At 49.9% G+C, this 25,677-nt stretch overlaps 2 protein-coding genes across 2 annotated transcripts; both read right to left on the reverse strand.

Annotated features, from left to right (window-relative positions):
- Positions 1-83: 83 nt before the first annotated feature.
- Positions 84-7,910, reverse strand: Eif6 (eukaryotic translation initiation factor 6). Its single transcript, XM_004668117.3, has 6 exons — positions 7,492-7,910; positions 7,319-7,404; positions 3,286-3,461; positions 2,591-2,767; positions 2,214-2,395; positions 84-362 (listed from the first exon to the last, which is right to left on the reverse strand). The coding sequence occupies exons 1-6, from the start codon at positions 7,596-7,598 to the stop codon at positions 353-355; spliced, it is 738 nt and encodes a 245-aa protein (XP_004668174.1). The 5' UTR covers positions 7,599-7,910; the 3' UTR covers positions 84-352.
- Positions 7,911-12,794: 4,884 nt separating this feature from the next.
- On the reverse strand, positions 12,795-19,706 carry Fam83c (family with sequence similarity 83 member C). Its single transcript, XM_012951048.2, has 4 exons — positions 19,236-19,706; positions 15,065-15,232; positions 14,572-14,696; positions 12,795-14,229 (listed from the first exon to the last, which is right to left on the reverse strand). Exons 1-4 carry the CDS (start codon positions 19,704-19,706, stop codon positions 12,795-12,797), a joined length of 2,199 nt encoding a protein of 732 aa, XP_012806502.2.
- Positions 19,707-25,677: the final 5,971 nt, after the last annotated feature.

Consider the following 25,677-nt stretch of genomic DNA (forward strand, 5'->3'; position numbering starts at 1 on the left):
CCACCCCACTTCCCCATGACCACGAACAGTCGCGGAGGGAGGAGTTGCACGCCGGCGGAGCACAAACAGCACAGAGAACGGTCTGAGGCAGCTGCCCTTTAATGGGGTGGCACAGGTCGTTGAGCTCTCATCCAGGGGCCACAGTAACTGACAGCCAGCAAGCTAGGACTGGCTTGTAAGTAACAACAGATTCAGACGGTGCAGGTGCAGGTGCAGGTGAAGGGCCGGACACCCAGCCACTCAGCTCCAGGGAGCTCTCTGGCACGCCTTCCTGCCACAGCCGACTAGCTCAGGCATGGAAAGAGAGCCAAAGTCTATAGGCAGCAGCCCACAGAACAGCATGGAAGGTGACTCATGTGAGGCTGTAGAGAGAGGAAGGAACATTACTCGTAGCTGTTTCACAGGGTACACCTTGCCCTACCCCTGGACCTTTGTTCTAAGTCATCCCTGGAAAGCCACACTCACAGCCCCGCCCCACCTGGCTCAATGTAGGTTACAGATGTGACTATCCAATGTCAGCCAGTTTGGAACTCTCCATGGTTAAAAAGTAAAAGCAATTCTTTCCCCACTCAGATGGACCACCTTTCTCAACAATTTATCCAGTTACTGAACATACACCGAAGTCTCCAAACATTAAAAAAGAAAGGAAGAAGCAAAGGAAGCTGTGTGGGAGATAGCTAAGTATTTATTTATTATTTAATTTTAAAGATTAGAGGCTCTTAGGTGAGGCATCTGAATCTCTTCACTGGCAGAGCAACAGGTGCTGGGTGCTCCTGCTCTCATACTGTCAAGGACCTTCCTCAAGGCATGCCACACCCAATTAGCACAAGAGCCTCTAATGCAATAAAAATCCTGTAATAGAGGCCAGACATGGTGGTGCACGCCTTTAATCCCAGCACTAGGGAGGCTGAGGTAAGATAATTACTTTGAGTTCCAGGCCAGCTTGAGACTACATAGTGAATTCCAGGTCAGACTGGGCTAGAGACCCTACCTCAAAAAATAAAAAAATAAAAGGGGGGGGGGGCCTAGAGAGGACCCAGGTTTAATTCCCCAGGATCCACGTAAGCCACATGTACAAGGTGGTGCATCCATCTGGAGTTTGTTTGCAGTGGCTGAAGGCCCTGGCATGCCCATTCTACCTGCCTCTTTCTCTCCTCTCTCTCAAATAAGTACATTCTAGACTAGAGCAAGTGCCCAGAAACACCCCGTTTACCATGAATACTTTTTTCATTTATTCTAATTTATTTATATCTGATGTTCATTTATGTCTATGAACACAGCCCCATGGGAGTATAGCTAGGTAGTATTTTTTTGTTTTGAGATAGGGTTTTACTTTTGCCCAGGCTGACCTGGAGTTCATTATATAGTCTCAGGGTGGCCTCAAACTCATTCACTCATGGGGAACCTCTTACCTCTGGGATGAAAAGTGTGCACCACCACACCCAGTTGTTCTTTTGTTTTTAACTCACAAAAATCCAGACTTGTGATGTTGATACAATTCCCACCCCAGCCCATCCAAGCACACCTTTAGGTATCTGGGGTGGTCAGTGTTTCAGAGTAGACTTCCCAGGCTAGAGAAATGGCCTAGCAGTTAAGGCACTTGCCTGCAAAACCTAAGGACCTAGGTTTGATTCCCCAGTACTCACATAAACCAGATGCACAAAGTGGTAGCACAGGCATCTGGAGTTCACCTACAGTGGCTGGAGGCCATGACATACCCCCTTCACCCCATTCTCTATCGGCCTCTTCCTCTCTCTCAAATAAATAATTTTTTGAAGGGTTGGATAGATGGCTTAGCAGTTAAGATGTTTGCCTGAGAAGCCAAAGGACCCAGGTTCAACTCCCGAGGATCCACATAAAAAAGACGCACAAGGTGGCATGTGTCTGGAGTTTGCTTACAGCAGCTGAAAGCCTGAGCACAGCCATTTTCTCTCTCTCTCTCTCAAATAAATAAAACAAAAAAGCTAAAACACACACATATATTCTTTTAAAGAGCAGACTTCCCACCTTCCCTAGCCTTTTCTGTCTTTTCTGTCTCCGGTCCTTGGTCAATAACTGGACACTGACACAGCTAATACAACCTGCACAACCCAGGTGGTGATCAGGTAAGATGGGCCATAGCAAAGGTCTGCCTAGAGACCTTGCTCTTCAAAGATGAGGATGAACAGATGCTTATGAAATGCTGTGACTCTATGGAAGTGTGCCCCAGATACCTGTCAATGAGGGAATCCCGCATGCTGGTGGCAATGGTGCTGGGCTGGGCTTCGTTCAGCTTGAAGACGCTCTCCACAACCGAGAGCTCGGTGCTAGTTGTGTCCAGCCCACAGAAGGCACACCAGTCGTTCACGACCATCCCAGCCGCAATCACCTCACTGCCTCGGTTCACAGTGCCCGCCTGCAAAGGAATGAGCTTGGTATAGGTCAGGGCACCAACAGTCCAATTCTCTTGCCTCCCCATGGAGATTCTACCCGGACATCTGCTCCCTGACTCACAGCCTCGATCCCAAACTAAGAACGACCTCGATTCCCAAGAACTGAGCAAAGGGTCTGCCCCAGCAGGAGATGGGGGTCAGAGGGCAGGAATGCTTACCACAAGGGGGACCTGAAGAAGAGAAGACAGCTCATCCTGGTCTTCGATTGAAGTTTTGGGGTGTACCAGACCTCCTTGATTACTGAAGACACAGTAGCTTCCTACCAGCACCTGGTCAGCAACTGTCTGTCTGAAGACTTCCACCTTGAGCACATCAGCCAGGATTTCTTCTGTCTCCTGCTGACCAAAGGTACCACTCTAGGGCCCGGAGCTAGTGGGCTGAAGATCCAAAGGCTCTCTAAACCAGAAACATCCGGAACTCGACTGCCTGGACCCCTTACTTCCTCTGCCACATGCCTGCATCGGGAACCCTCATTGAGAGAAGAATCTATGCCTGCTCTGTAGCCCCTATGATGTGACAATCCTTGAAGAGCCCGACTCTGGCCTCCACACCACCCTTTCCCTCTAATCCATACTCCAATTCAACTGTCAACCATCCATCCTGGCCCAGGTCCCATTTACAACTACTAGTTAGGCAACTCTTTCAACCCTTAAGGACTAAGGCCTACCCTGGCTTCTACCACTGACACACATAAGGTCTCTATTGCCTCTATTCCTACAAAAGCATGAAATTAAATTGCCCAGATACAAAGAGAAACCAAAAGTGAAACTCCTAATTCCTGCATGGTGCAGGAACTGGCTAACCACACACTAGGATGATCCTATGACTTTTGGAAACTTTCAGACCGCCTCACCCTGTCCAGGTCTGGGTGGACCAAGGCCACATAGTCATTACAGGTGGTAACGTTGCCAAGGGCCGAGAGCCGCTCCTCCACCCGCCGGATCTGCACTGAGTCTGGGAGGCTGTTGCGAATGTGCTGCAGCTCCTGGTCCGTGGTGTTGTTGGGCACCAGAAGCCCATGCCTGTTCCCTAGAGACCCAAATTGGAGGGTGGGGCAAAGATAAACCATGAATATATAAAATGTATCTTGAGCCCTAAGGATGGAGGCTACCAACTAGCCTAGCCCAATTAGCTTTCCCAGGATAGCTGTGGGGCCCTAGATGGTCTAGAAATCTATTCCAACAACCCTTGTCCATCATCATCAATTAAGGGGAGAAGAACTAGCAGGAAAGGTTCTTTTGTTTAAGGTAGGGTCTCACTCTTCTAGCCAAGGCTGACACAGAACTCACTATGTAGTCTCAGGCTGGCTTCAAACTCACAGCAATCCTACCTTGGCCTCCTGAGTGCTAGGATTAAAAGCATGAGCCACTATGCCTGGTCAGGAAAGGTTCTTAGCATTAGTAGTACATTTTATTTCTTGAAAGTTGACACAAGCCGGGCGTGGTAGCGCTGGCCTTTAATCCCAGCACTTGGGAAACAGAGGTAGGAGGATTACCATGAGTTCAAGGCCACCCTGAGACTACATAGTGAATTCCAGTCAGCCTGAGCTTGAGTGAAAAAAACTGAAAGCAAGACAGTTGACACAAGGGGCTGCAGAGATGGCTTAGCGGTTAAGGTGTTTGCCTGCAAAGCCAAAGTATCCAGATTCAATTCTCCAGGACCCACGTAAACAAGATGCACAAGGGGGCGCATGCATCTAGAGTTTGTTTGCAGTAGCTGGAGGCCCTGTTGTGCCCATTCTCTCATTCTCTCTCTCTCTCGCAAGTAAATAAAAATAATTGAAAAACATTAATACAAACTCTCGTGTAGGGCAGTGAGTAGCACTGGCTGACCAGGGACCAAATGGCAGTGCTACTACCCTGACAATCTCCTCCAGGGAGATGGTCGTAGACACTGGAGACTCAAAACTCATCAAAGCAGAAATTCAGAGCAGCCGGGCGTGGTGGCACATGTCTTTAATCCCAGCACTCAGGAGGCAGAGGTAGGAGGATCGCCATGAGTTTGAGGCCACCCTGAGACTACACAGTTAATTCTAGGTCAGCCTGGGCCAATGCAGAGCTGGGTGGGGTGGCACACACCTTTAATCCCAGCATTAAGGAGGCAGAGAGAGGTAGGAGGATCTGAGTTTGAGACCACCCGGAGACTACATAGTGAATTTCAGGTCAGCTTGGCCTAGAGCAAGATTCTGCCTTGAAGAAGAAGAAGAAAAAAAAAAAAAGAGCCAGGTGGGGTAGGGCATGCCTTTAACCCCAGCACTTGGGAGGCAGAAGTAAGAGGATCACCATGAGTTCAAAGACACCCTGAGACTACATAGTTAATTCCAGGTCAGCCTGGACCATTGTGAGGCCCTACCTCAAAACAAAAACAAAACAAAAAAAAAAAAACACAAAAGAGGGGGCTGGACAGATGGCTTAGCAGTTAAGTGCTTGCCTGTGAAGCCTAAGGACCCCAGTTCGAGGCTCAATTCCCCAGAGCCCACGTAAGCCAGATGCACAAGGGGGCATACGCATCTGGAATTTGTTTGCAGTGGCTGTAGGCCTGGTGCACCCATTCTCTCTCGCTGGCTGACTGTTGCTCTCAACTTTTTAAAAAAAAAAAGGAAAAAAAAAAAGAGAGAGAGACACTCACTAGTGCATTTATGACTTCAGTAAATACCAATAACCCCACTAAGGCTCTCAGTGGAATGGAGGTACGAGAGAGGGGATATAAAAGTATAACTAGTCAGGCATGGTGGTGCATGCCTTTAATCCCTGCACTCAGGAGACAGAAGTTAGGAAGATCAACCAGCCTGGGTCTACAGAGAGAGTTCCAGTTCAGCCTGGGATAGAGTGAAACCCTGCCTCAAGAAACAAACTTGGAGGCTGCAGAGATGGCTCAGCAATTAAGGAACTTGCTTGCAAAACCTAATGACTTGGGTTGGATTACCCAGAAGCCAGACACACAAAGTGGCACAAGCATCTGGAGTTTGTATACAGTATAGAACGATAGAGACCTTGGCACACCCATTCTTTCTCCATGTGTGTCTATCTCTGCTTGCAAAGAAATAAATTTAGCCAAGCATGGTGGTACACGCTTTTCACTCAGGAGGCAGAGGTAGGAGGATCGCCATAAATTCAAGGCCATTCTGGGACTACAAAATGAGACCCTGATTTGGGGGAGGGGGGACACATAGAAATGAATGAGAAAATTGTATTATGACAACTATGGCTAAACTTCTGTCTACCCGAGACACACAATTCTGAACCTCAAACTCTAGAGTTACTTTTATTAAAATATGTCAAGAGTGGGCTGGCGAGTTGGTTTAGTGGTTAAAGCACTTGCCTGTGAAACCTAAGGACCCAGGTTTGATTCCCCAAAACCCATGTTACACAGATGTACAAGTTGGCGCATGCATCTGGAATTCATCTACAGTAGCTAGTGCCCTGGTATGCCCAGTCACTCTCTCTCTCTCATAAATAAATAAAAAAATTTTAAGAATAGGCCAAGGATGAGGCTAAAATCTCCCTCGTCATGTCAGAATGTGCTTCAAGACCTAAGAAGATAGTTAGATAGCAGAATGTTTTTTTTATTTATTTATTTTTCTTTTTCAAGATAGAGTCTCACTGTAGCTCAGGTTGACCTAGAAATCACTCTGTAGTCTCAGGTGGCCTTGAACTCACGACAATCCTCCTACCTCTGCCTGCGTACACCACCATTTCCAGCGAGAATGTTTTATTTTGAACTCACAGTATTTTAAGCAAATCAGGAGACAGTCACCACACATGCTGTACTTTTGTTTTGTTTTTCGAGGTAGGGTCTCGCTCTAGCCCAGGCGGACCTGGAATTCACTGGACCTGGAATTCACTATATAGTCTCAGGGTGACCTCGAGCTCACTACAAAGGTGGCAGTAAGTGGTACACAGAGCCGGGTTAAAGAAATGACTGGCCAGACATGGGTGGCTGGCACCTGTTAATCCCAGCACTTGGGAGGTGGAGGCAAGACAGACATCTTCAGCTTAAAGCAAGTCTGAGGCTAGTTTGGGGGAAAAAAAAAAAACAAAAACACTGAAGGCCAGAAAGTTAGCAAGGCTGAATGGCCAAGGAGTAAGGCACCACTCAAAGGCATCTTTAGAGAATTTAAGATTGAAGCATAGGCCGGGCATGTTGATGCACACCTTTAATCCCAGCACTTGGGAGGCAGAGGTAGGAGGATCACCATGAGTTCAAGGCCACCCTGAGACTATATAGTGAGTTCCAGGTGAGCCTGAGCTAGAATGAGAACCCAAAATAAATAAATAATTGAAGTGTAGCTTAACACAACCAACCAGAATCGTAGGCAATCATGTTACTGAGGCAGAAACTGATGCTCAGAAAAAGCAACTAACTTGTCCAAGGAAGAATGGCAGGAAAGATGAGATTCTAATCCTCCTCCACCCTAGGTGTGGAACTTGGTGAGTCACACCAGGTTCTGAGTCTCAGTCTCCTCAATAGTCAATTTAGTGACTTCTATTGTCATTGTCAAGAAGAAATGACAACTTACAGTTATTTTGTTCCAGAAACAAATATGAATATATATATATACACATACACGTTTGAGAGAGATGGACAGAAAGGGGCAGACAGAGAGTGGGTATGGACACACTAGGGCCTCCTGCCACTTTGGGCATCTGGCTTTACGTGGGTACCGAGGAGTTGAGTCCCGGGCTGTCTGGTATTTATTGCAAACCAAGTGCCTTTACCCGCTGATCCATTTCTCCAGCCCTCCAGAAACCTCTTAAGAGAGGTTGTCTCGATCCGCTGACAGCTAAGACTGGGTCCCACTCAGCCCTGGAAGGTTGCAGTCTACAGGGATGAGGAAAACCTGGAAGTCCCCAGGCGGCTGAGTTCTCTCTAGGAACCTTCCTTACCCACACACATGCGGCCGATGATGCGGCAGCCGGCGATGGACGCGTGCACCACAGGGATGGTTTCGGAGAGCTCGCCCTCGAACACACTGTCGGGACATGGTTCTCGATGGGTCACGGGGCTGGGGGACCTCTCGAACCCCAGCGTCCCTCCTCCCCGCCGCCGCAGGCCTCACCTGTAGAAGTTCTCCGACCCTCCGATGGCCACCAGGCAGTAGGTGTTGGTGAGTTTGGCAAAGCAACCGATCTCACAGTTGTTCTCGAACGACGCTCGCACCGCCATGGGGGAGTCCTCAGGGCTGCGCGACCGAGAGTTCGGGGCCCACAGATCCTCTCCGGAGCCGGGGGTGTCTTCCGGACACAACTCCTCTCACCGCGCCCTTCTTGGGCCTCGCCGACCTCGAGCGCCGCCCAACTACACCCCACCAGGCTCACGAAGGGGGGCCCGGTCCTCTCTCCCGTCCCTGCCTCTCCCGACCCGGGCGCTGGAACCGAACCCTGCCTTCCAAGCAGCTCACCAAACGACAGCACTCTCTCCCCACGCGGCCACAACTCCGCTCCCTAATTCACCTTTCCGTTTCCGCCTCCGCCCAGGCCGACTTCCGGGAGAGCGAGGGCGTGGAGCCAACGGTGCGACCTCTCTAGCGCCCCCTCTGGAGGACTCTGTGGTCGCAAGTGGGCTGCCGTGGCCCCGCCCCCAGCTCCTCGCCCCGCCCCGCCCCCTCACCTTTGCTTATTCTCATTCGCCAGCCTTTCTTTCTTTCTTTCTTTCTTTCTTTCTTTCTTTCTTTCTTTCTTTCTTTCTTTCTTTCTTTCTTTCCTTCCTTCCTTCCTTCCTTCCTTCCTTCCTTCCTTCCTTCCTTCCTTCCTTCCTTCCTTCCTTCCTTCCTTCCTTCCTTCCTTCCTTCTTTCTTTCTCTCTCTTTCTTTCTTTCTCTCTTTCTTTCTTCTTTCCTTCATTTCTTTCTTTCCTTCTTTGTTTCTCTCTTTTTCTTCTTCTTTTTTTTTCCGAGTTTGAGTCTCACTCTAGCACAGGCTAACTTGGAACGCACTATGCAGTCTCAGGGTTGCCTCGAACTCATGGCGATCCTCCTACCTCTGCCTCCAGAGTGCTGGGATTAAAAGCATGCACCACCACGCCTGGCCGCTCTTGATTTTTTTTTTTTTTTGGTTAAGTTTTATTTATTATACTCAGAGAGAGAAAATGGGCCACCAGGGCCTCTAACCACTGCAAAAGAGCTCCAGATTCATGTGCCACCTTGCACAGCTGACTTATGTGGGTCCTGGGGAATCAAACCTGGGTCTTTAGGCTTCGCAGGCAAGCACCTTAACTGCTAAGCCATCTCTCCATCCACTCATTCGCTCTTTCTGAAGCTTTTAATTTAGGAAGTAAAACACCAGACCTGGGTGGAAGTGGTGGCGCACGCCTTTAATCCCAGCACTGGGGAGGCAGAGGTGGGAGGATCACAATGAGTTCAAGGCCAGCCTAAAACTAAACAGTAAATTTCAGGTCAGCTGGGGTTAGAGAAAGAACCTGCCTCAAAAAAAAAAAAAAAAAGAAAGAAAGAAAGAAAGGAAGGAAGGAAGGAAGGAAGGAAGGAAGGAAGGAAGGAAGGAAGGAAGGAAGGAAGGAAGGAAGGAAGGAAGGAAGGAAGGAAGGAAGGAAGGAAGGAAGGAAGGAAGGAAGGAAGGAAGGAAGGAAGGAAGGAAGGAAGGAAGGAAGGAAGGGCTGGAGAGATGGCTTAGCGGTTAAGCGCTTGCCTATGAAGCCTATGGACCGCAGTTCGAGGCTTGGTTCCCCAGGTCCCACGTTAGCCAGATGCACAAGGGGGCGCACGCGTCTGGAGTTCGTTTGCAGAGGCTGGAAGCCCTGGCGCGCCCATTCTCTCTCTCTCCCTCTATCTGTCTTTCTGTCTGTGTCTGTTGCTCTCAAATAAATAAATAAATAATGAACCAAAAAATATTAAAAAAAAAAAAAAACAGGGCTGGAGAGATGGTTCAGAGGTTAAGGCACTTGCCTGAAAAGCTTGACAATTTGAGTTTGAGTCCCCAATACCCATGTAAAGCCAAATGCACAAAGTGGTGCATGTGTATGGAGTTCCTTTGCAGTGGCTGGAGGCCGTCATGCCCATCCTGTCTCTCTTCTCTCTACCTCTCTCTGCTTGTGAATAAAAAAAAAAAGAAAGAAAGAAACTTTAAAGTGTTTCGCAGGACTGGAGAGATGGCTTAGTGGTTAAGCGCTTGCCTGTGAAGCCTAAGGATCCCATTTGAGGTTCAACTCCCCAAGACCCACGTTAGCCCGATGCACAAGGGGGGCACGCGTCTGGAGTTCATTTGCAGTGGCTGGAAGCTCTGGTGCGCCCATTCTCTCTCTGTGTCGGTGGCTCTCAAATAAATAAATAAAAAGTAAAGTGTTGCTTAAAAAAAGTGTCTCGCAGTAGTGGATAGATGATGGATAGAGATGCTTGCTGAAAGGAAGCCGGAGGAGGGGCAGGTTTAGAAAGGGAATGAGTGCCAGCTTGGCCATGCTGACAGGAGTGTGAATCTGAGGCAGAAGCCAGAGTGAAGGGTTGAGGAGTGAGGTTTGGGGCTGAAGCCCTGGACAGATGAGGTCGCCCAGGAAAGAGTGCCCAATGGTGAGACCAGATAAAGAGGCCAGATAGAAGGAGGCACTGCTGGGGATGGGGGGAGGGGAATGACTGAAGAAGATATTGGAGAAAAGAGAGAATGTGACACAGTGTTTTAGGGAAAGGTTGGAGGAGGAAAGAGGCAGGCTGGGTGAGGACGTGAAGGCTGACTGGTTTCCACCATGTGCTTTCTCACACACACTCCATCATTTATTCCACAACCACTTATACCCTGGGATCGTGGTGCTGGCCAAGACCTCTGCTCTCTTGGACAGGGTGAACTTGGCTCACATTTTGCAGAATCTACAAAAGTCCCAGGATGCCTCAGAATGTCAGATGGAGCATAGACCTGTTTGCCTCAAGCCTTCGAGGCATTCCCTCTTCTCCCTTCTCTGTTAATCAGCTTGGATAGCTCTCTTTTCCCAACCCCAACCTTCAGTTCCATAACTTGTCACTCCTCAGAATATACCAGGCTGCTACTAGGTCTGGCCATCTCTGCCTTTATTGATTTGTATCATGTATCCCATCCCAGGCAGGTGGGCTCAGGACAAAGGCCCACGACCAGCTGCAGCTAGTGCTTGAAGAGACATTTGTCAGTGACACGTATATGTGTGTCTGGGTATCCAGTGCTCTAGCTGTCGTCCCCAGTTCACCTCAGACCTGCTCACCGGGCCCTCTCTTAGATCTCTTTATCTGGATTGCTCTTCCAAGAGTTCACTCTCCTCCATCGGCCTCCCTCCCCAGCCCATCTTCCGGGGCCTGCTCTAATGGCTGCCTGCTCTCAGAAACTTTCCTGGCTACTATGTCACCTCAGTAACCTATCCCTCTCTGTCCATAGTCAACCTTCCATTTCATACAACTCTATTTTGTTCTCCAGCGGCTTATCCTCACTCACCCCCACCCCCAGGATCTGAGTTTAATCTGTCAACCCTATAGCATGTCCGGGGCAAGGCCGGGGACACAGCTTAGGTGCAGATAGTGGGGGTAAAGAGTGATGTGCATATTTATGATCTGTGAATCCCAAGGAGTGGGGGGTGCACTGAACACTTGCATTTTGTATAGCCCTTCATTAGCCCAGATGACATTTGTTGAGTACCTGCAACTAAAGCTCTGAGTGTTTGGGTTAATCATCTGGACCTATGTGTACTTACTGTCTGCATCTTCGGCTGTACCCAGTCATTGTTCTGTAACTACTATGCAGGCATTTGGGGCATCTCTGTAAGGCTTTCATTTTGTCTGCATAGGGATTGTGTGTCATATCAAATAAAACAATACATACAGCCAGAAGACACAAGACTAGCTGAGTTCTCTACTCTGCCATTTACTTGGACCTACCTCTAAATTAGCCATCCAAATTCTCCGGGCTTCAGTTTCCATACTTATAAAAAAAGGGGGGGGGCACACTGGACAGATGGCTCAGCAGCTAAGGTGTGCAAAGCCTAACGACCTGGGCTCATTTCCCCAATGCCCACATAAAGCCAGATGCACAAAGTGGCACATGTGTCTGAAGTTCATTCTCAGTGGCTAGAGGACCTGGCATGCCCACTCTGTCTTTAGCTGAGTGCAAATAAATATTTTTTTTTAAGCCAGGAGTGGTGGTGCATACCTTTAATCCCAGTACTCTGGAGGCAGAAGTAGGAGGATTGCTATGAGTTCGAGGCCACTCTGAGACGACATAGTGAACTCCAGGTCAACCTAGGCTAGAGTGAGACCCTACCTCAAAAAGGGGGGAGGGAGCTGGAGAGATAGCTTAGTAGTTAAGGTGCTTGGCCTGCAAAACCTAACAACCCATGTTCAACTCTCCAGATCCTACATTAGCTAGATGCACAAATGTGAGGCAAGTGCAAGGTTGCACATGCTCAATAGGTGGTGCAAGTGTCTAGAGTTTGATTTCTGTGGCTGAAGCCCTGACACACCAATTCTCTCTCTCTCTCTCTTCCTCACTCGCTCTCTCTCCTGCTCTCTCTAAAAATAAAAAATAAAAACATTTAAAGGGTGGGAGATAAGCCAGGCATGGTAGCCCATGTCTATTCAGAAGGCCAAGGTGGGAGGATCCTTGTGAGTTCCAAGTCAACCTGGGCTAGAGTGAGACCCTGCTTCAAAAAAGAGGGGCGTAAGTTGGACGTGGTGGCACATGCCTTTAATCCCAGCACTTGAGAGTCAGAGGTAGGACGCAGTGAGTTTGAGGCCAGCCTGAGACTACATAGTGAATTCCAGGTCAGCCTGAGCTACACTGAGACCCTACCTCAAAAGAACAAAAAACCAAAAGAAAAAGAAAAAAAAAAAGAGGGCTGAGGATAATATTTATTATAACTATGTGAAAAGGGGTCGGGCTGGAGAGGTAGCTTAGTGGTTAGGGCGCATGCCTGCGAAGCCTAAGGACCCAGGTTTGAGTCTCCAGATCCCACTTAAGCCAGATAAGCATGGTGGCACATGTGTCTGGAGTTCATTTTCAGTGGCTACAGGCCCTGGCACACCCATTCTCACTCCCTCTCTCTTCCTCTCTGTCTCTAATAAATAAAAATAAATCTTTTTAAAAAAGCCAAGAGGTACATCTTTTGAAGATGAAGGGTGAGAAGAATAACTGGTGTGAAATGCTTCCCTCAGTGGTATACAGTGAACACTCAGTAACCTAGGTCTCATTCCTCATGTGTGTGTGTGTGTGTGTGTGTGTGTGTGTGTGTGTGTGTATGTGTGTGTGTTTTGAACTCAGTGAGTATGTGACTTGGGCCTCCAGCTGTCTCCTCTCCCCTTACAGCCCCAATGTCATACTCCTATGCCAGCAGAGCCTGTGAGCTGAGCAAGTTAGGTCTCTGTGGACAGAGGAAGGATCTGTTGCTGCCGGGAACAGAGCTAAGACTCAAAGCGACTTCGGAGCAGCTTGAACTTCGACTTGTTGTTCTTGGTGATGAGGTCCAGTTTGCTGTGGCCCAAGGTCAACCGTTTTTCAGGTGTATACAGCTCATTGCTACTACCATTGTGATGGCCACCTGTGGGGCCTCCAGGAAGGCCAGGTTCAGGTCCCTGCTTGGCACTGGGCAGTTGATGGTACTTGGTGATGAGGTCCAGTTTGCTGTGGCCCAGAGTCAGCCGCTTCTCATCTCCAGAGCCCACTGCAGCCACACGAACAGGACTTGGTCCCGGGAGACAACTGGGCCCAGGCCCCTCACTGCGGAATGGGCCAAACTTGGTGATAAGGTCCAGCTGGCTGTGGCCTAGGGTCTGCCGTCTTTCTTCTAGACCCTGCTTGCCAGGCCTGGCTGAGGGGTTGGCTTCAGAAGGCATTTTAGAGCCCTGGGTCTTGGGGTATTGGGCCAACAGGTCCAATTGGCTGTGGTTATAATTTGGGGGCAGGTTCCTGTCCTCTGGTCCTGGATCACCAAGTCTGAGGAAACCTGGCTCCGGCGCACCCCCAGCACCCTGGCCCTGATCCAGGAGATCCAACTGGCAGTAGCTGTGACTCAAGGACAACCTCCTGTCATCGGGGGGCTGCTCACTACGCTGAAGGGAACCTGAGTTGGAGGTAGGCCCGGAGTCAGGACCTCCTGCTTCTCGGGCTTTAGGGAAGGGAACAAGGAGGTCCAGCTGACCTTGGTTCTGACTCAGAGATGCCTTCTTCTCCTCTACCATCTCCAGGGCTGTGCCAGGTACCCAGCGAGCTCGTGGGGGGCTGGGCTCCTGGCTTCCTGGTATCCCATCTTCTGGGAGCCGGGGCAGACCCGGGATCACCCGGGGGAAGTGAAGGCGGGGACATGGGAGCAAAGGTGACCCCACTGTCAGGGTTAAGGGACTCACACCACTTTGGTTGAGGGCAGGAGAGGACTGGGACCATGGAGATGCCCCCAGCTTGCTCAAGTTGGCCCTGTAGGGCCCAGGAGGGGTGCCATGGTTAGGATCTGAAAGCTGGCGATACAGAGAGGGCGGGCCACCAGCTTCGTGGCGGGCAGGGCCGGGGGATGAGGCTCCTACGCCCTTGTCACTGCAGCCACCGCCCCCCGGCAGAGCGAGGTAGGGAGAGCGGCCCGGGAGAGGGGAGCGCTTGACGCTGCTCAGGCTGGCACTGGAGGGCGAGGAGTGTGTAGCACTTGGGATGCCAGGCCCAAAGGCCAGGGCCACTGGGGGAGGACGCGATACCTGCGGGGACAGTGGGTCCTCGCTGCCACAGAAGCCCTCCACAGGCTGTGACTCTGCATACAGACAGCGGAACTCCCTGTCAAAGTCTTCCACGATGCGGCCCCTCAGCTGCAGCACCATGCTCGTGTGGGCTTGACTGCAAAGCCACGTGAAGCTGGGGAGCAGAGGGGTAGCGGTCAGGCGTCCAGGGCTCAGCAGGAGCCATGCCCAAGGGAGCATGCCCAGAGCGGGGCCACGCGTGAGGTTCCCCAGAGTCCCTCCTTTTGCTGTGTGCAGTAATGGCTTTCTATGCCAAGGGTTTTAAAGTCATCATTCCAGGAGCGTGGGCTCGACTGGTTCCCACGGTAGCCCTTCCCCTTGCATAGTGCCTAGCATGCCCCAGATGCTCGGTACATGCTTGAAGGGAGGGATGGAGGAAATCTGGAGTGGGCAGACCTGAAGAACCCTCACGAGCCCATGTCCCGGCCCCAGGCCCGTCCTCTGTTTGCTGGCTCACCTGTAGCTGCCTGCCACCACCTGCTCACAGTCGATGATGACGAATTTCTCCAGGGCCTGCCCAGTGAAGCGGCGACCTGACTTGCTGCAGTACGTGTCCCCACATGTGCTCCTCACACGCATGTTCTGAGTCAAGGATAGAGGAAGATTGGGAGTTGACCTTAAGAAGGTGGAGCTCGCCAGGCGTGGTGGCGCACGCCTTTAATCCCAGCACTCGGGAGGCAGAGGTAGGAGGATCGCTGTGAGTTCGAGACCACCCTGAGACTCCATAGTGAATTCCAGGTTAGCCTGGGCTAGAGTGAGACCATACCTTGAAAAACAAAAACAATGCAAAACAAACAAACAAAAAAAAACCTATGTCTGTGCTCAGACAGCTAAGGGAACCCTATGCCCACCCCTGTTGACTCCCCCAATTGCTCACTGACCACCAGGTGGTCCTTAAACCCTCTTGACTCCCCACCCCCACCTGTTTGCAAGCTGTGACCCACACTGACCGACAGGTGCCCCCCGTTGAGGTCCATCTTATAGCACATCTCCAGGAAGTGCTTCAGGTGCTCCTGGGCTAGGAGGAGGTAGACAGGGACGCCACGTCGGCTTGAGGCCTCCATGAGGTCACACAGGAGCTCCATGTCAGTGAACACGTCCATCACCACAGCCACCACCTGGGGAAAGGGAGGGGAAGTTCAACCCCATGCAGAGAACTGCCCACATCTAGCCAAGCCCGGATTCCCAGGGTGAATGTGGATTGGAACCTAGAAGCCTAAAATCTGCAAAAACATATTATTATTATTATTATTATTATTATTATTATTTAATACTATAATTATTTTCGGTTTTTTGAGATAGGGTCTCACTCTGGCCCAGGGCTGACCTGAAATTCACTATGTAGTCTCAGGGTGGCCTCAAACTCATGGCGATTCTCCTATCTCTGCCTCCCTATTAAGACCCTACCTTGAAAAACCAATAAGAACAAGAAGCTGGGTGTGGTGGCGCTAAGGAGGGCCAGAGTGAGACCCTATCTCGAGGAACAAAAAGGAAAGAAAAAGAAAAAGCCAACAAAAAGGGCTGGAGAGATAGCTTAGCGGTTAAGGCATATGCCTGCAAAGCCAAAGGATCCAGGTTCAACTCTCCAGGACCCACGTAAGCCAGATGCACAAGGGGGTGCATGCATCTGGAGTTCATTTGCAGTGGCTAGAGGCTCTGGCACACCCATTCCCTCCCTCTCTCTCTCTCTTTCTCTCAAATAAATAAATAAAATATTTTTAAAAAATCTACTCTTATGCTGGGCGTGGTGGTGCACACCTTTAATTCCAGCACTCAGGAGGCAGAGGTAGGAGGATCACCGTGAGTTCGAAGCCACCCTGAGAGAGAATACATAGTGAATTCCAGGCCAGCCTGGGCTAGAAGGAGACCCTACCTCAAAAAACAAAACAAAACAAAAAAGCCATTCTTGGGGTGGGGACATAGCTCAGTAGCTTGCAAAGCCTAATGGCCCAGGTTTGATTCCCCAGTACCCACATGAGCCAAATGTGGCGCAGGCACCTGGAGTTCATGTGCAGTGGCAAGAGGTCCTTGCATGTCCATTTCCCCCACCCCCTCTCTCTGTCTTCTTACAGATAAAAATAAATAAATAAACTCCACTCTTGGGCTGGGGAGATGGCTTGCTAGCAAAGTTTCTGCTGGCCTGGGTTCGATTCCCCAGTATCCATGTCAAGCTAGATACACAAAGTGGCACATGTATCTGGAGTGTGTTTACAATGCCAAAAGGCCTTGGTGTGGCTTTCCTCTCTCTCTCTTTCTCCTCACAAATAAATAAAAATAATTTTTTAAAGCTTCACTTTTCTGTTCTTTTTTTTTGTTTTGTTTTGTCTTTTGGTTTTTCGGGGTAGGATTTCACTCTAGTGTAGGCTGACCTGGAATTCACTCTGAATTCTCAGGGTGGCTTCAAACTCACAGCGATCCTCCTACCTCTGCCTCCCGAGTGTCAGGATTAAAGTTGTGCGCCACCACGCCCGGCTCTTCACGTTTGGTGGAACACACCTTTAATCCCAGCATTCAGGAGGCAGAGGAAGGAGGATCTCTGTGAGTTCAAGGCCAGACTGGAACTACAGAGTGATTTCCAGGTCAGCCTGGACTAAAGTAAGACCCTACCTTGAACAAAAACAAAGAAACAAAGAATAAATAAGCTCCAGTCTTACTATGCGGCTCAGAGAGAGCAGGAGTCAGATGCAAACCCTAGACCCCAGTTCCCAGTCTGGTTCTGTATTCCTATCTCTCCCCCCCCACCCCACCCCCCGCCCACACTAGCTCCAGCCCTGCTCTGGTGCAGGGATTGTCTATCTGAGGCTCCCTGTTCAGGATCTCCCTGTAAGCCAGTGCTGGGGTCCTCAGTGCTTTGTCCAGCCTCCTCTGTAAAGCTGTCCCCTTCCACCCAGGCCAAGTGGAACCAGGTTTTCCACCCAGTTGAGGACTGAGGTTTGTGCACTCACCATTCCCCAAAAAGGGCTATTTCAGAGAGGCCCCTAAACTCCCTGGTATCCCCAGTCCCCCAGCTGCCCCTTCCTTCCCCTGTACATATCTGCGGTGAGATTCAGCTCTCCAGCAGAACCTCAAGGCAGGAGGGACAGAGCTCACCACCAGTTCTGCGGCCAAAAGGAACTGGCCTCAAACCCAGACTCTGCTACTTCCTGGCAGTAGAGTCTTGGGTGAGTCACTTTATCTAGGAAGCCTCGGCTTTCTTGTTTGCTAAATGAAGATGATAATAGCTGCATCTCAGAGTTACAAGAAATTAAATGTAAAAATGCTTGCCATACAACGGAAGCTCAACAAATGTGTATTTCCTGCTGCCTTTTGAACAGAGGGGAACATAGAGGCTGCAGGGACAGGAAGCACTTCTAAAGTCCACCCCCCCTCCGAACCTGTGACAGCCCCGCGCAGCAGCAGCCTGACTCTGAGCCCAGAGACCAAAGGGTCCTCATTGGGGGGTGAGCAGGCAAGGCACTTGGGATGCCCGAGCACATGTCCAGGGGTGGGCAAGTGCTAAGAAAGATCAAAGGGGAACAGGGATGACAACAGCAACAACCTCGCTTAATAACCCTGTTCACGATGCCAATCAAGCCCAGCCCTCCTGTGCCTGGGGCACAGGCAAGTTTGCCAGCAAGGCTCTGGGGGTACTGGTGGGATTCGAGTTGTGATCTCTGTAGCAGGAAGGAGCTTGGACCCGACCTGAAATCCTGCCAGGGGGCATCGTGCCTCTTCCCCTGTCTTCTGAGTGAAAACTAGGACTCCTCCGGGAGGGAAACGACATTACTGTGGGGACAGAGCTTTCTCAGGCATGGCCCCTTGGCCTGCTGTCCTGATTAGCTTTCCTCAGAGCCCAGCAGCGTCCACTCTTCATTCTTCTTGGTACTGAGCTAAAGTCCCAGCCCTTGTCAAAGCATGCTGACAGTGAGCCATGGCCTGCTTCAGGCTCAGCTGTCAACGCAGCACAGGACAAGGGCCAGCAAGCAAGGCCATATCTAGGACCCAGGGCCTGAGCCAGAGGCCCCTTTTCTCTCCAGGGCCTGACAACCTTTCCGGGTAATTTCCTTCCAGCCCCTCTCTGGCCTCAGTTTCTTCTGTAAATCAAGGGGGTGGTTCAGATGTTCTTGAAGGTTGAGTTCTTAGCTTAGGAGATCAGAAAACTTTTCTTTTTAAATTTTATTTATTTATTTATTTATTTATTTATTTGAGAGCGACAGACACAGAGAGAAAGACAGATAGAGGGAGAGAGAGAGAATGGGCACGCCAGGGCTTCCAGCCTCTGCAAACGAACTCCAGACGTGTGCACCCCCTTGTGCATCTGGCTAACGTGGGACCTGGGGAACCGAGCCTCGAACTGGGGTCCTTAGGCTTCACAGGCAAGCGCTTAACCGCTAAGCCATCTCTCCAGCCCCAGAAAACTTTTAATAGGTGTGCACCACTACACCCAGCTATTTTTTTTTTTTTTATTTTAGAGAGAGAGACAGAGGTAGAGAGACAGAATGGGCACGCCAGGACCTTCAGCCTGCAGTGAACGAACTGATGCATGTGGCACATGTGCAACATTGCAAGCTTGCATCACTGTGCTTCTGGCTATGTGGGACCTGGAGATTTGAACATGAGTTCTTAGGTTTCGCAGGCAAGCACCTTAACTGCTAAGCCATCTCTCTAGCCCCAGAAAACTTTCTGAGGTCAAGCACTCAGGAGGCAGAGGTAGGAGGATCGTTGTGAATTCAAGGCCAGCATGAGACTACATAGTAAATTCCAGGTCAGCCTGGATTAGAGTGAGACCCTAGCTCAAAAAACAAAAACAAAAAAAAAAAAAAAACCCCAAAACAAAAAATAAAAATAGAAATAAAACCTTTTTGAGAATCTGATGAAGACTATGAACTGCTTTCCAAGAAAGACAACTTCATGTGCATTTTCAGGAGCAGTGTAAAGTTTCAAGAGGCTTCTGCTTTGCTTTGTTTATCTGCCATGTATGTGAGTACCAAAGGGTTACCACAGAGAATAAAGTACCCTCCCACCCTCTAGGAGCTTGGGCTCTAATAGAGGCCAGAGGTTCTAGTCTCAATTCTGCGGGGCCTGGAGCTGGTTCCCTTGCAGCTCCTGTCTGCGGAATGAATGAAGAGGAGGGGCCCTTACCGTGCGAGCCTGGCTGAAGAGAAAACGCAGCAGGTCCTTGATGTTCTTGGCCTTGTCCCTCTGGAAGTGAACCACGGCCTGCGTGGGGCTGAAGCCAGTGGCCTGAGGGACCTCGGGCCAGCCCAGGTCCAGGTCTGGGGGGTCTAAGTCTGAGGCCATGGGGAAGTAGGAGCCTGAGGTAGCTTCGGAGAGCAGGCTGAGGCGGTCAGGCCCTGACACCTCTGGCCTCTGGGTGTCCCTGAGCTCAGGACCCCCGCGCACATGGCCGATCATGTAGTCCACATCCAGAGCGCTCAGGAAAGGCAGCTCCCGCTCTTCGGAGATGACCCGTAGGTAAGCAGCCTCGCCCCGCTCCAAGAGGGCATCTGCTGCCAGCCGAGCCGCCTCGCTGTGCTGCAGCACCAGGGGCGAGCTCTCCCGCCACCAAGGCCGCTTCAGCTCCTCCACCCGGCCCCGCAGGGGTCCCGCCATGCCCTGGGTCCTTCCCCAGCCCCCCACCACCAGGCCCTGGGCCTCTGAATGTGCCTGTCCACCTAGCGGCTCACCCACCAGCGAGCTCCATAGCCTGCACCTGGCTTGGCTGCAGCAGGAAGGTACTAGCAGAACCACCTCCTGCCCCGCCTGCCAGTGTGCGTGGCATGGGCCCTCAACCTGTTACCACCCTAAGTCAGAACCATGCCACGCCCCATCGCCCCTGGCCTCTGGAACCTGTCGGGTCAGCCCCGCCTGTCTGCCCGCTGTTAGGACTCGCCTGCCAGGGAGGCAGCAGTGCCAGGCCCTTAGTGCATGCTGCTGCCTCCCTCCCCTCCGCTTCGCTCATGCCAGGGCAGCACAGCCCATCCCACCAGGGTCTGCCACCCTGACCTTCCAGTGACCTGTAGAGGTTGGATTACAGTGTGTGTGTGTTGCGGGGGAGGTAGCTAGGGACACAGACACACATACATGCACATACATACACACTCTGTGGTGAATAACTCAAGATACTCCGGATAAAGTCATGACCGCATGAGCAGATACGCTGACATGCTCACTGACCAGCGTGCAGATGTGGACGACAGGCTGACACACACATACCACACATTTAAAAATATATATTATTTATTTATTTGAGAGAAAGAGAGAGAGAGAGAGAGAAGCAGATAGAATGGACGCACTAGGGCCTCTGGCCACTGCAAACAAACCCCAAACGAATCTACCACATAGTGCATCTGGTTTTATGCGGGTACTGGGGAAATCAAACCTGGGTCCTTAGGCATTGAGGGCATTGGTTGCTGAGCCATTCCTCCAGCCCGAACCCTTTTTTCATTTTTATTTTTATTTGCATTTGGTTTTTCGAGGTAGGGTCTCACTCTAGCCCAGGCTGATCTGGAATGCACTATGTAGTCTTAGGGTGGCCTTGAACTCTCAGTGATCTTCCTATCTGCCTCCAAAGTACTGGGATTAAAGGCATGAGCCACCATGCCCAGCTCATTAAAAAAATTTTTTTGTGTGTTTTTATTTTAATTTATTTATTTGAGAGTGACAAACAGAGAGAGAGAAAGAGAGAGAGAGAGAGAGAGAGAGAGAGAGAGAGAGAAAGGGGGATGGGAGAAGATGAGCACATCAGGACCTCCAATCACTGCAAACAAACTCCAGACACGTGCTACCTTGTGCATCTGGCTTACGTGGGTACTGGGGGGGAATCCAGCCTTGAACCGGGGTCATTAGGCTTCACAGGCAAGCACTTAACTGCTAAGCCATCTCTCCAGCCCCTTTTTAAAAATTTTTTTCTAGGTAGGGTCTTGCTCTAGCCCAGGCCAACCTGGGATTCGCTATGTAGTCTCAGGCTAGCCTCAAACTCACAGTGATCCTCCTACCTTGGGCTCCCAAGTGCTGGGATTAAAGGCAGGCTCCAGTACATCTGGTCAGACCACACATTTTTATCAAACACATGTAATCTGACTCAAAAACACTGATGATGACCATAACCCATAACCCCAAATATTACACCATGGGTGGAATGCCTTGGCCCGGATGACTTGTCCCACATGCACATAGGATCCAAATAAAGGCTGAACAGAGTATCACACAGAACTGCCAAGGACTTAATATGTGTCTGTCTGTCCCCCAGGCCTCCACTCCCGTAATCATCCTGTTTCTGTCCACCACTATAACCATGGTGCTCAAAGCACCTTCACTCCACCTCAGCTCCCAAGAGTGGCCAGAAAGTGTTAAGACATTTGCCCTCCTGGGCTGGAGAGATAAAGGTGCTTGTTTGTAAGGCCTGACAGTCTGGGATCAATTCTCCAGTATCTATGTGAAGCCAAATGCACAAAGTGACGCATGTGTCTGGAGTTCATTTGCAGTGGCAGGAGGCCCTGGAGCACCCATTTTCTTTCTTTCTTTCTCTCTCTCTCTGCTCTACCACTCAAATAAATAAATAAATAATAAAGAAAAAAGAAGGGCTGGAGAGATGACTTAGTGGTTAAGGCACTTGCCTGCAAACCCCCAGGTTCGTTTCCCCAGTACCCAAGTAAAGTCATATGCACAAAGTGGCACATGAATCTGGAGTTTGTTTGCAGCAGCTGGAGGCCGTGGTGTGCCCATTCTCTCTGTCTCTCCTCTCTTCTCTCTCTCTGTTTGCAAAGAAATAAATAAAAATATTGATAAAGAAAAAGTTAAGAAAGCATATACCCTCCAGACTCTACCCACATTGAGCATACCAGAAGGTCTGAGAGCCTAATAATGTCTGTAGTTTGCCTTTTTTCCCCTCAATTTTATCTAATTAATAATATTATTTAGGGGGCTGCAGAGAGCCTAATAATGTCTGTAGTGTGCCTTTTTTCCCCTCAATTTTATCTAATTAATAACATTGGGCTGGAGAGATGGCTTAGCGGTTAAGCGCTTGCCTGTGAAGCCTAAGGACCCCGGTTCGAGGCTCGATTCCCCAGGACCCACGTTAGCCAGATGCACAAAGGGGCGCACGCATCTGGAGTTCATTTGCAGTGGCTGGAGGCCCTGGTGCGCCCATTCTCTCTCTCTCTCTATGTCTGCCTATTTGTCTCTCTGTCGCTCTCAAATAAATAAATTAAAATTAAAAAATAATATTATTTAGGGGGCTGCAGAGATAGTAGATAAAACACTTGCTGTGGGGCAGGAGGTCTAGCATTTAGACCCCCAGCACCCACATACATGTTGGGTGGGCGTGGCAGCCTGGAGCCCCAGTGCTTAGGAGTCAGAGACAAAAGCTCCTGGGGTAAGCTGGTTACCTAGACTAGTCAAATCAGCAAGTCGTGGATTCAAGTGAGACCCTGCCTCAGAAAAGAAGGTGGAGAATAATTGAGGAAGACACCTCACATCAACCTTAGGCCTCTATATGCACACCCACGTGCACATGTACACCACACACACAGACATACGTGCATATGTGTGTGCACATACATATATGCACCCAGACACATACGCCAAAAATTAACAATAGCATTTATTTATTTGTGTTTTGTTTTTAAATACAGTGTCTCATGTAGCTCTGATTGGCCTCAAACTCAATATGTAGCCAAGGGTGACCTTGAACTCCTGATTGTCCTGCTTCTGCTTCCCAAGTGCTGGGATTACAGGTATACAACATCAGACGTTTTTGGGGGGTGGGGTAGGGTCTTGCTGTAGCCCAGGCTGACCTGGAATTTGGTAAGTAGTCTCAGGCGGGCCTTGAACTCACAGCAATCCTCCTACCTCTGCCTCCTGAATGCTGGATTAAAGGCATGTGCCACCACACCTGACAATGTTTTTTTTTTAATTATATTTATTCATTTGCAAACAGAGAGAGAGAGAGAGAGAGAGGGAGTTCTGAATATGGGTGTACCAGGGCCTTCAGCCCCTGCAAATGAACTCCATGTACATGTGCCACTTTGTACAACTGGCTTACGTGGGTACTGGGGAGTCAAACCTAGATCATTAGGTTTTGCAGGGAAGTGTCTTAACCACTGACTCTCTCTGCAGGTCCACACTTGGTTTTATTCAGTGATGGGACTCAAATCCAGGACTTTGTGCATGCTAGGCAAGCCCTCTTCCAACTGAGCTACATCTCCAGCCCTAATGATGTATATTTGTTAATCAAAATATACACACACACATCTCATACATAGTACTGGGTTTCATAAGGGTATTTATTTATTTATTTTGTTTTGTATTTTTGAGGTAGGGTCTCCCTCTAGCCCAGGCTGATCTGGAATTCACTATGTAGTCTCAGGCTGGCCTCCAACTCACAGGATCTCCTACCTGTGCCTCTTGAGTGCTGGGATTTAAAGGTGTGCACCATCATTCCCAGCTCATGAGGACATTTCCATACAAGTTGGAGCTTGCTGTTAACCAGTGTTCCACTGGAGCAGTGAGCCAAGGCGGATAGCTGGAAAGCTGCATTTCCAGGACACTCAACTCCATCCAGGGATGCTCTCAGCCTTGTGGAAACCACACTGTGGCCTTTCTTCCTCCCTCACTCAGGGCTGAATGTTCACACGTTGTTTCATAGGGTGGGCAGACACACAAAGGTCAGAAAGAAAACAAGCAGAGTGGGTATCCCTACCTCAACAAAGGTCAGCATCCCAGAGCGTGTGGGGGTCTGTCCTCAAGAGGATGAGGAAGAGGGTTTGATCTGAAGAAAAGGTCAGCAGCTGGCAGCAAGGGTGGGTACAGGCTGATCACCACCTTCCTGGGGAAGGGTGAGGTCTGATGAGGACATTAGCAAAGGCAGGAGGATCTACAGCCACATCTTCATATACGCTACCCCGTATGACTGCACGTGGTTTGTCTGCCCTGTGCTCATGGCCAGAACACAGGTCCCGAGAGAGCACAGCTTTGCGGACATGTAAGTGTGGCTGGAGTAGGTGGGAAGCAGGACGCCAGGGTGAGGACTCCAGGGACAACACAGGAGAGCATAGACGGAGAACTGGAATGCGCTGGGCATGGTGGCTGTTGCAGTCAGGTTAGCATTGCTGGCAGAAATCACCCAACCAAGAGCAACTTTTGGGAAAGAAGGTTTATTTTGGCTTACAGGCTCGAGGGGAAGCTCCATGATGGCAGGAGAAAACAATGGCATGAGCAAAGGGTGGACATCACCTCCTGGCCAACATCAGGTGGACAATAGCAACAGGAGAGTGTGCCAAACACTGGCAAGGGGTCACTGGCTATAATAACCATAAGCCTGCCCCCAACAATACACTGCCTCCAGGAAGCTTTAATTTCCAGTTGCCATCAGCTGGGGAGACTAGCATTCAGAATACCGAAGTTTATGGGGGACACCTGAATCAAACCCAAACCACCACAGTGGCATATGCCTTTAATCCCAGCACTTCGGAGGCAGAGGTTGGAGTATCGCTGTGAGTTCAAGGCCAGCCTAAGACCTCATAGTGAATTCCAGGTCAGCTTGGGCTATAGCAGGCCACTACCTCAAAAACAAAAAACAAAACAAAAAAAAAAACACCTGACTGATTCCATCCTAGAAAGTAGAGCACCTGGTCGTCTATTGGGGCCCTTCTCTCAGGGGTGGCAGGAAGTTAAGTAAACAAAGTCAGACTGTGGGAGGATGATGTGTTGTGGGGGCAGGAAAGATGACAGGGCCCTCATTAGGGACTTATCTCTAAATTTGTTTGAAGGGGAGAACCAGGCCCTTATCTGGGTTGAAGTAGGGCTCTTAGAAGGAGTCGGGCATGTTTGTTTACTTGCTATCAAGTTACTTGTGTTTAATCCCTGCTACATGTTCAGATCATCAGGCATTTTTGGCCCTGGAGCTTGCTTACTCCTTTATATTTTTTATGAGACAGGAGAGAGAGAGAGAGAGAGAGAGAGAGAGAAAGAGAGAGAGAGAGAGAGAGAGAGAGAGGGACTGACGATGGGCACACCAGGTCCTTCTGCCTCCTGCCACTGCAAATGAACTCTAGACACATGTGCCACTTTGTTCATCTGGCTTTATGTGGGCCCTGGGGAATCAAACTTGGGCTAACCAAGGCCAGCCAGTTCTGCAAACAGGAGACCTAACTACTGAACCATCTTCCCAGTCCCTTGCTTATAGCTTTAAATTGTGGTAAAATGCACATGAACTTTTCCATCTTAACCAGCGTAGTTCATATTGTTGTGTAGCCACTAGCATCCAACTCCAGAACGCTTCATCTTGAAGTTTGTACCCATGAAACAATAAATCATCCTTCCCCCTCCACCCAGCCATTGGCAATCAGTGGGCCTCAGGCGCCCTCAGGACTTCCTGCTTCTGGCAAGTGCTTCTTACCCACTGAGCCAGCTCCCTAGCCCTAGTCATTATACTTGTTTTCCTACTTAAAAAAAAAAAAATACAGGGCTGAAGAGATGGATTGGTGGCTAAGGCACTTGCCTGCAAAGCCAAAGGACCCAGGTTCGATTTCCAAGGACCCATATAAGCCAAATACACGAAGTGATGCATGCGGCTGGAGTT

Source organism: Jaculus jaculus, chromosome 8 (assembly GCF_020740685.1).
Source record: "Jaculus jaculus isolate mJacJac1 chromosome 8, mJacJac1.mat.Y.cur, whole genome shotgun sequence".
NCBI classification, from domain to species: Eukaryota; Metazoa; Chordata; class Mammalia; order Rodentia; family Dipodidae; genus Jaculus; species Jaculus jaculus.

Bases quoted from the DNA above. Each gene is read 5' to 3' on its own strand.
- Eif6 (XM_004668117.3), bottom strand. From the start codon at position 7,598: ATGGCGGTGCGAGCGTCGTTCGAGAACAACTGTGAGATCGGTTGCTTT. The intron at 7,405-7,491 runs GTGAGGCCTGCG...ATGTCCCGACAG, and splicing joins GGGTCGGAGAACTTCTACAG to TGTGTTCGAGGGCGAGCTCT. The intron at 3,462-7,318 runs GTAAGGAAGGTT...TTGGGTCTCTAG, and splicing joins CATCGGCCGCATGTGTGTGG to GGAACAGGCATGGGCTTCTG.
- Fam83c (XM_012951048.2), bottom strand. From the start codon at position 19,706: ATGGCGGGACCCCTGCGGGGCCGGGTGGAGGAGCTGAAGCGGCCTTGG. The intron at 15,233-19,235 runs GTAAGGGCCCCT...CCCTTTCCCCAG, and splicing joins TCTTCAGCCAGGCTCGCACG to GTGGTGGCTGTGGTGATGGA. The intron at 14,230-14,571 runs GTGAGCCAGCAA...TCTGCTCCCCAG, and splicing joins GTGGTGGCAGGCAGCTACAG to CTTCACGTGGCTTTGCAGTC.